Source organism: Bombina bombina, chromosome 3 (assembly GCF_027579735.1).
Source record: "Bombina bombina isolate aBomBom1 chromosome 3, aBomBom1.pri, whole genome shotgun sequence".
NCBI classification, from domain to species: Eukaryota; Metazoa; Chordata; class Amphibia; order Anura; family Bombinatoridae; genus Bombina; species Bombina bombina.
The window spans coordinates 1,198,170,071-1,198,180,443 of NC_069501.1; the positions used below are offsets into that span (position 1 = coordinate 1,198,170,071).

The 10,373-nt window shown below is 36.0% G+C and overlaps 1 protein-coding gene across 4 annotated transcripts in view; it reads left to right on the plus strand.

Moving 5' to 3' along the window:
• The window catches only part of GRM5 (glutamate metabotropic receptor 5), a 535,276-nt gene extending 525,538 nt beyond the window's left edge, over positions 1–9,738 (plus strand). For 3 of the 4 annotated variants that reach the window (XM_053705071.1, XM_053705069.1, XM_053705070.1), the window contains one exon: positions 8,827–9,738. In XM_053705071.1, coding sequence (XP_053561046.1) covers positions 8,827–9,643 — 817 coding nt within the window. In that variant the 3' untranslated portion in view covers positions 9,644–9,738. The remainder of the gene's footprint in view (positions 1–8,826) is intronic. The other variant, XM_053705072.1, reaches the window with a different exon arrangement.
• The last annotated feature ends 635 nt before the right edge of the window (positions 9,739–10,373 follow it).

Genomic DNA, 10,373 nt, shown 5'->3' on the forward strand with positions numbered 1-10,373 from the left:
GTCCAGGCACCATCCTTCCATCAACAGGATCCCACACGAGCATGGTGCTATCCTTCCTTCGCTCTCACGGGTGGAAGGTAAATTTACAAAAGAGTTCTCTTATCCCAAGTACAAGGCTAACTTTCTTGGGAACCGTGATAGATTCTTTATCGATTATGGTTTTTCTGACAGAATTCAGGAAATCAAAGATTATCGATACTTGCCGAGTCCCAAGCTCCCAAGATACGGTTTGAGGTCCAGGGACCCCCAGGCGGAAATGATAGATGCTCTGGCAGTTCCTTTGACCTTCAGTCTAGCATACCTGTTTCTTCCGTTTGCTCTTCTCCCTCGGGTGATAGCTCGAATCAAGCAGGAGAAGGCATCAGTGATCCTCATTGCTCCGGCTTGGCCTCGCAGGATTTGGTATGCAGATCTGGTGGACATGTCATCTCAGTCACCTTGGAGTCTTCCGTTGAGGAAAGACCTTCTAATTCAAGGACCCTTCCTTCATCCAAATCTATTTTCTCTGAAGCTGACTGCTTGGAGATTAAACGGTTAATCTTATATAAGCGGGGGGTTTTCTGACTCGGTCATTGAGACCATGATTCAGACTTCTAAGCCTGTGACCAGAAAGATTTACTATAAGATATGGCGGAAATATCTGTATTGGTGCGAATCCAAGGGCTACTCATTGAGTAGGGTTAGGATTCCTAGAATTTTGTCTTTTCTCCAAGAGGGTTTAGAGAAAGGCTTATCGACAAGTTCTCTGAAGGGTCAAATCTCTGCCTTGTCTATTTTGTTACACAAACTTCTGGCAGATGTTCCAGATGTTCAATCTTTTTGTCAGGCCTTGGTTAGGATCAGGCCTGTGTTCAAACCTGTTTCTCCTCCATGGAGTTTGAATTTAGTTCTCAACGTTCTGCAACGGCCTCCATTTGAGCCTATGCATTCCTTAGATATTAAGTTGTTATCTTGTAAAGTTTTATTTCTTGTTGCTATTTCTTCTGAGTGTCGGAACTCTCGGCATTGCGGTGTGAATCTCCTTATATTATTTTCAATTCGTATAAGGTAGTTTTGCGTACTAAGTTAGGATTTCTTGCAAAGGTTGTTTCTGATAGGAACATTAATCAAGAGATTGTTGTTCCTTCCTTGTGTTCTAATCCTTCCTCTCATAAGGAACGGCTTTTGCACAATTTGGACGTGGTTCGTGCTTTAAAGTTTCACCTGCAGGCAACTAAGGATTTTCGTCAGTCTTCTGCTCTGTTTGTGGTTTTCTCAGGAAAACGTAAGCGTCAGAAAGCTACGGCTACTTTCATTTTGGCTGAAGAGTATCATCCGTTTTGCATATGAGACTGCTGGTCAACAGCCTCCAGAGAGAGTTACGGCTCATTCTACTAAGACTGTTGCTTCCTCATGGGCATTCAAAAATTAAGCTTCTGTGGAACAGATTTTCAAGGCTGCAACTTTGTCCTCTCTTCACACTTTTTCAAAGTTCTACAAATTTGACACTTTTGCCTCGGCTGAGGCAGCTTTTGGGAGAAAGGTTCTTCAAGCAGTGGTGCCTTCCATTTAAGTTCCCTGTCTTGTCCCTCCCGTATCATCGGTGTACTCTAGCTTGGGTATTGGATCCCATTAGTAATTAAGATGATCCGTAGACTCATCATGTCATTAAAAAGAAAACAAAATTTATGCTTACCTGATAAATTTATTTCTTTTTTGACACGATGAGTCCACGGCCCACCCTGTTTTTGTAAGACTGTTTTTTGGGTTTTTTTGTAAACTTCAGACACCTCTGCACCTTTGGCTTTTCCTTTCTTTCCTTAACTTCGGTCGAATGACTGGAGTGGGAGGGAAGGGAGGAGCTATTTAACAGCTCTGCTGTGGTGCTCTTTGCCGCCTCCTGCTGACCAGGAGGTTAATTTCCCATTAGTAATTAAGATGATCCGTGGAGTCATCGTGTCAAAAAAGAAATACATTTTTCAGGTAAGCATAAATTTTGTTATTGAAATGTTATTTACAGTTTTCGAATGTCACTTTCAAATTCGAATATCACATTCAAATATTACATTTATAAAACACAATTGTAGACTAGAAATACTATTTCGAATTCGAATGTCACATTCGAATTCGAATATTACATTTATAAAACACTGTATTAGACTAGAAATACTATTTCGAATTGGAATGTTACATTCAAATTTGAATGTAGCTTTCAAATTCGAATATTACATTTATTAAACACAGTTGTAAACTAGAAATACTATTTTGAATTCAAAATGCCACATTCAAATTTGAATATTACATTTAAAAAATACACTGTAATTAGACTAAAAATACTATTTCGAATTCGAATGAGAAATTTTTAGAAACATTCGCCCATCCCTACTTGTAATACGAGAGACCGGCTATTCCACATGCAAAAGCCAATTTTTCAGCAGTATAGCCGTACAGCACCATACCGCAAATCTAGCTGATTGTCCATCTGGCCATTAATAAATGGGGCCCTATGTCTTGTTTTTCACAGAAGATTTAATATTGTAAAATGTACTAGTCAAACTACTACCTGAATGACCTATTTCTCTTTCATAATTTTGGGCATTAAAGGGACACTGAACCCATTCAGATAGAGCATTCAATTTTAAGCAACTTTCTAATTTATTCCTATTATCAAATTTTCTTCATTCTCTTGGTATCTTTATTTGAAATGCAAGAATGTAAGTTTAGATGCCGGCCCATTTTTGGTGAATAACCTGGGTTATTCTAGCTGATTGGTGGATAAATTCATTCACCAATTAAAAAGTGCTGTCCTGAGTTCTAAACCCAAAAAAAGCTTAGATGCCTTCTTTTTCAAATAAAGATAGCAAGTGAACAAATAAAAATTGATAATATGAGTAAATTAGAAAGTTTCTTAAAATTGCATGCTCTATCTGAATCACGAAAGAAAAAATTTGGGTTCAGTGTCCCTTTAACTCACAGTAAGCTTTTTCTCAAAGTAATTTCCAGGATTCTTCATTAGCTACATGTTGAAATATTGGATATAAAATATGTTTGTTTTTAAATAGAGAACAAAAATGCCCCATATTTGTTATATGTGTGACATTGATTAACCCTTTAAGGACAAGGCCATTTTTCAATTCAAGGACCAGGGCTATTTTTACATTTCTGCTGTGTTTGTGTTTAGCTGTAATTTTCCTCTTACTCATTTACTGTACCCACACATATTATATACTGTTTTTCTCGCCATTAAATGGAATTTCTAAAGATACTATTATTTTCATCATATCTTATAAGTTATTATAAAAGAAATCTAAAATATGATAAAAAAAATGTTAAAAAAACACTTTTTCTAACTTTTTTCTAATCTACAGCCACCAAAAAACACAAATGCTACATAGTTTCTAAATTTTGTCCTGAGTTTAGAAATACCCAATGTTTACATGTTCTTTGCTTTTTTTGCAAGTTATAGGGCAATAAGTACAAGTAGCACTTTGCTATTTCCAAACCATTTTTTTTCCAAAATTAGCGATAGTTACATTGGAACACTGATATCTCTCAGGGATTCCTGGATAACCCTTCACATGTATATATTTTGTTTTAGTAGACAACCCAAAGTATTTATCTAGGCCCATTTTGGTATATTTCATGCCACCATTTCACCACCAAATGCGATAAAATAAAAAAAAATCGTTCACTTTTTCACAAACTTTTTCACAAACTTTAGGTTTCTCACTGAAATTATTTAGAAAAAGCTTGTGCAATTATGGCCCAAATGGTTGTAAGTGCTTCTCTGGCATCCCCTTTGTTCAGAAATAGCAGACATATATGACTTTAGCGTTGCTTTTTGATAATTAGAAGCCGCTGCGCACCACACGTGTATTATGCCCAGCAGTAAAGGGGTTAATTAGGGAGCTTGTAAGGTTGATTTTAGTTTTAGTTTAGTGTATTAGTGTATTAGTGTGCTTTGCAACCTTTTTTTTGCCGTGGCACACTTTTTTACATTAAAAAATCCTGTGGCACACCACCATCCCAAAATTTTACAAAATCACACATTGTAGCCTAATACAGGATATATATACAGTATGTGTATATATATATATATATATATATATATATATATATACTGTGCTGTCATGCCATGCCTCCCACAAATTATACATGACATATTTACATTCATTCACAAACAATCATAATGATTGTCTGTGAATGAATGTCAATTGCATGGTTGTAAATGATGCCTGATGAGCCTGTCACATACCTCCCAATATTTCAAAATTTGAAAGAGGGACACCCCCGCACTGTTGTCAGTCTGCCGCGGCACACCTGAGGATCTCTCACGGCACACTAGTGTGCCACGGTACACTGGTTGAAAAACACTGTATTAGACAACCCAAAGTATTGATCTAGGCCCATTTTGATATATTTCATGCCACCATTTTGCCCCCAAATGCAATCAAATAAAAACAAATGTTAACTTTTTCAGAATTTTAGGTTTCTCACTGAAATTATTTACAAACAATTATTGCAATCATGGCACAAATGGTTGTAAATGCTTCTCTGGGATCCCCTTTGTTCAGAAATAGCAGACATATATGGCTTTGGCTTTGCTTTTTGGTAATTAGAAGGCCGCTAAATGCCGCTTTGCACCACACATGTATTATGCCCAGCAGTGAAGGGGTTAATTAGGGAGCGGGTAGGGTTAATTTTAGCTTTAGTGTAGAGATCAGCCTCCTACCTGACATATCCCACCCTTGATCCCGCCCAAACAGCTCTCTTCCCTCCCCCCACCCCACAATTGTACGCCATCTAAAGTCCTTAGCCCCAAACCTCCCTGATACCCCCCAAACAGCTCTCTAAGCCTACCCCCTCAACCTATTGGCCTCCATCTTAGGTACTAGCAGCTGTCTGCCAGTACCCATTTTCCTAACAAATTTGCACTTTTTTAATAAAAAAATTTAATCCCCCTATTTTCTGTAGTGTAGCACCCCCACCTCAAAACCCTACCCCCTCCCGGATCCCTTTTCAAAACATTTTCCCACTCCCTTTCCCCTCTCCCTCCTTTGGTTATACATTTTCGGTAAATGTGATTTCTGTGCTCGCACATGTGTGCGCGCACACGCTACCGAGCCCTGCCCCCCACCTCCTCACAGGATCACGGGCTGGATCCGGATGCCACAACTGAGATGGGCCGCCCACCCGCCTCCCTGCTAAGGCTCCCACCCACCAACGACCAGCACCACCGCTGTCTGATGCAGAGAGGGCCACAGAGTGGCCCTCTCTGCATCAGTAACTCTGCAAATCTATTTCTGCAGTGCCCCACTGGGAAGCATTGCGCTCACAAGAGTGTGCTTCCATAATACAGGTTGACACCAATGTGAATGTGAGCTTGTGTTCGCATCGATGGGAAGCATTGTGCTCATTAGAGTGTGCTTCCATAGGCTCAAATGGGAGCCTAGTTCTCATGCTGTCAGACACGGCATGAGAACCTCGCGCAGCGAAGGGGGAAGTAGTGCAGCGATGGCAGCAAATTTTAAATATATATGTATATGCTTATATACATATAATAATTATGTATTTATGTATACAATTGTGTATTATATATATAATATATAATATATATATCAAAAGGACTTGAACCTATAGACCACCTTTTACCAGACACCCCAGTCAGTTGTCCACAAGAAGTGAGAATGTTTTTTCTGTATGAAACTATGCTCCATAAATAAATATATGGATATCTTCAGATGTTTTCAATATGGAAGACAGACAGCAATAATATAATAATTCTTAAACTACTAAGTAATAATTTGCAGAAGAACTAAAATTCATAACATATTAACAATATGTTATCGATGTAAAACAGGTCCTCATATATAGCTTTTAGTTACTGCATAGATAAAATATACCTGAAAGTATTCAGTTGTTTATTTGTTATTTTACTTGTGTTTTTGTCCCTCCCACTCAAGTGCGGGTTTCCTATGGTAAGTAAAAATACATGTGTATCTCGTATGCTGTAACCTATTGCTGTGCCTAAGTGTACCCGTGTTAACTTCTCTTCCAAAGAACGTCTGACATATATTTTATATTTTACTAATGTATTAAATATTGGAAAGCACAAATGATGGAATCTACAGTGTGTTGAGGTTCTTCATAAACTACAAGTGGGTAGACACTTTAAATATAGATTGTTTAAAGTGTTTACATATAAGATTTAGATGCATTTTTGTATTTATTTATTTTGTTACTGCTTGCATTGTTATCTTTTTAAAGAAAAGTGTTTAATTACTTGACACAACTTTCAGTTAATTAACAAAAATATAGAAAAATAAAATATGTGTTCTTTCTGCCCCAATGATCCATTTGTTAACACATTTGGCTAGATTACGAGTGGAGTGAAAGTATTCACCTGACGCACAGAAAAAAACTGAACTTCAAATATCGGAAATGCAATAACATATTCCCCCATAGACTTCAATAGAGCACAAAAAGTGGAGAAAAAACTAACACCCAACAAGTCGTGCAAATCCGACATGAAGTATTAATATTTCAGATTCCAATGTTCTTCACATAGAATATGTTCTATATATTCAGAAATACATATATATATATATATATATATATATCTTGTTTTTCGGTAATATATATATATATATATATATATATATATATTTACAAACAGTGCAACTTAAATATCCATAACCCCATCCCCAATGATCAAAAAAGGCACCAAAGTGCTGTCATAGCAACCCTCCACTCTGTTCAAATATACCATAAAATGGTAATCATCAGTGTATCAACATAAAAAATGTAAATCATCAATGTAAAATAGTACACATATTCAAAAACTTGGGCTAATCTATTAACCAATAAACAGTAAGTTTGAAGAAAATGCATTTACTTAACCTATATATATTACCATTTACCACTGGTAGATAGCATTATGTTATAATGTAATTGTTTGATGTGGTTGCTCGTGTTGAGTATTATGTAATAATCAATGCTAAGTGGTACTGGCAGCTCTGAATTGTGTGTCAATTGTAGTAGCTTGTATTAGTCCATATACTGGTTGTTTCCATAAACAATATATTCAAGTGCATACCGTTACACAAGTTGGTTAATAGATTAGCCCAGGCATTTTGAATAGATGTATGATTTTAAATAGATGATTCACATTTTTTATGTTGATTTACTGATGATTCCCATTATATGGTATATTTAAACAGAGTGGAGGGTTGCCATGACGGCACAATGGCGCCTTTTTTGCTCACTGGGGGTGGGGTTATGGATATTTAAGTTGCAGGGTTTATTAAGTTTGTTTGTCTGAGGAAGGGGAGTGTGTCCCTGAATCATCACATTGATTAAAACTTGTAATTTAAAGGACGAGCAAGTGCATCCTTTTGGATGTGGAATTAGGTGATAGTGCACTTTTTCTGGACTTTGTATATACATAGGTCTGAGGGAGGGGGGAATACCTCGAAAAGCAACACTAGTAAATTCTATTTATTTTCAAAACCAGAGATTGCTTTTTTTCTTGGAAGTATAAATATATATATATATATATATATATATATATATATATATATATATATATATATTTATATATAATTATATATAGGTATAGATATAAAAAAATACTTAGAACATAGACCCTATGTGAAGAACAGTGGAATGTGAAATATTTACAGTAGATACACAGTAAAACACTTTATTAAATATGAATGTTGCATAAATATGATGTTTTCAACTACTTAACTGCAAAGGGCTCAATGCACTTACCAGTATATTTATGTCTATATATGTATACATATGTATGTATATGTTTATATGTGTATATATGTATGTAAATACATATATACACATATAAATACATAAAGACATATGAGCACAAATAAAAATTTTTTTTTTATATATATATATATATAAAAGTATATATACATACATATACATAGTTAGATATGTGTATGTATGTATCTATGTTAAAGCCCTTTGCAGACCTTTATTTTCTATTACCTGAAACCTTATATGTTTGACCCCTTAGAACTTTTTAATACAATTTTTAAATTAATGTTTATGATAGTGTTATTAGGGTTGTAACTGTACTTTTAAACATATTTTTGATGTGTTTTCTCCAACTTTTTTGACTCGCGTAACAGTTAACCAGAGCTCTGAAGTCACTCTATTCCAAAATGCGTTAAATTTAATTGCGTTCAATAGAAAACGTTTCCACTCATAATTGTGCACTACTTCCGACGTGCACAAAGAGCCACAATAAACCCCTTTTTGCTTGTGGGCAACAGTTAACGCACCACTCATAATGTAGCCCCTTGTGTTTAACATTGTCATAGGGTACCCCCCAATATTACACATTCCAGAATAGTTCCCCTTACCCCAATGTAAAGTAAAATACACTCTCCTCCTCCAAAGTCCTTTACATTTCCTCCTGTCTCATCAGCCAAAGTAAGACTGTTCACCAGTACAGAATCCCATAATACAGAACATTGTTTCCTAAATGTTCCTTATAACACTTGTCTTTCTCCATAGCTTTTTTACACAGAGTCTAGTCCAAATGCATACTTTTGCTAGCATTTGTATTTTGTTTATTGTCTATTTATTTGTTTGACAGTTGAGACAATAGTCAATGATGTGCTTTTTTTCTATATATAATTTATTTTATCTTTTTGCAAATATATTACTATGAAACTATTGGTAATGTAAATATATTAAAGAACTATATTGGCTTACTATGTATTATAATTAAGAATTGTGTAGGAGAGAAAACATATAAACCAATATTGTGAAAAATGTGTAAAGTAGAAGTGTAATAATGTTTTAATTTTTAATTTATTTCAGTTCTAATGGGAAATCTGTTACATGGGCACAAAATGAGAAGAGCAGTCGAAGTCATCATCTTTGGCAGCGGCTTTCTGTACACGTCAAGAAAAAAGACAGTACAAATCAAACGGCTGTAATTAAGCCTTTCTCCAAAAGTAGCACAGATAATCGATATATCAGTACTTCATTCCCAGATTCCAGTGCCAAAATGCTTTATGATGTTTCAGAAGTGGAAGAGCACTATCCAGTGCAGTACCGACCGCAGACTCCTTCACCAATCAGTACTGTGAGCCAGAGAGCAGCATCAATTGCCCGCACAGATGATGATATCCCATCATTTCACTCAGATACTGCCCAAAGAAGTGGTTCTTCTCAAGGTTCCTTAATGGACCAAATCAGCAATGTTGTGACCCGCTTCACTGCCAACATCAGCGAGCTAAATTCCATGATGCTGTCATCCAATACACCAGGATCAATGGTGCCCACTCCACTCTGTTCTTCCTACCTGATCCCAAGAGAGATTCAACTACCTACAACCATGACCACCTTTGCAGAGATCCAGCCTCCTCCTGCCATCGAATTTAACGGTGGGTCACAATCTACCAGAAAATCTTCTGACAGCGTCAAAGATAGCACTACTGAGGCAACAGTAGTAAAGCAGGATGTAGAGGAGTTGGTAGCCTTAACTCCTCCCTCACCTTTTAGAGACTCCATTGACTCAGAAAGCACTTCCCCTAGTTCCCCAGTCTCAGAATCAGCTCTCTGTACTCCATCATCTCCCAAATATGACAGTTTGATCCTAAGAGATTATTCTCAAAGCTCATCCTCCTTGTGAATGTAATTCAAGATAATATTGGATGATCACAAATATAAATATGGGATTAATGGAAACCTTAGATCTTAAAAGAGAGTACATCTTTAGTCAATAATGTTTCCGCATACTTTCTGAAAGATAGTAATTGATTAGGAATCCCATTATAATACACAGAACAGGTATTTTAACGGTCTATGAAAAATGGCCTTTAAATTAATACTGCTCAGAGTGATCAGGAGTCTGAATATAGTATATATAGTATAACACTACTTAGCTTAAAATTGACTGTATGTACAAATTTATTAACAAAGGTGGATTGTAATCATCTGTAAAATATATTTTTGTTTACTTTAATTCTTTTCCCAGAAGTGAACATTGATCTTATATCAAGATTAGAAGACCAAACATGAATGTACATTTTCTAAAAAAAGATTCAAAATCTGGGACCAACATGGCAGACACTTTTCTATGAAGAGACTGCAACAATAGGCAGTAACACGTCAAATAACTATCAAACCGTCTCAATTTGTATCAAATATCTGATACACAACACGAATATCTGACGTTCTGCAGTAAGTGACTGTACTATTTAGGGCTTAACATGCAACGTTGTTTATGAAGTTGTCTTTTTGTAATTCTTGATCATTCGTTAATTTTTAATTGGTTATCAGTGATTCAAAACATGGGAATGGGATTTGTTAGCAAGAAATTTTACTGTATATTTCACCGTGTTGCCAACAATACTGGAGTA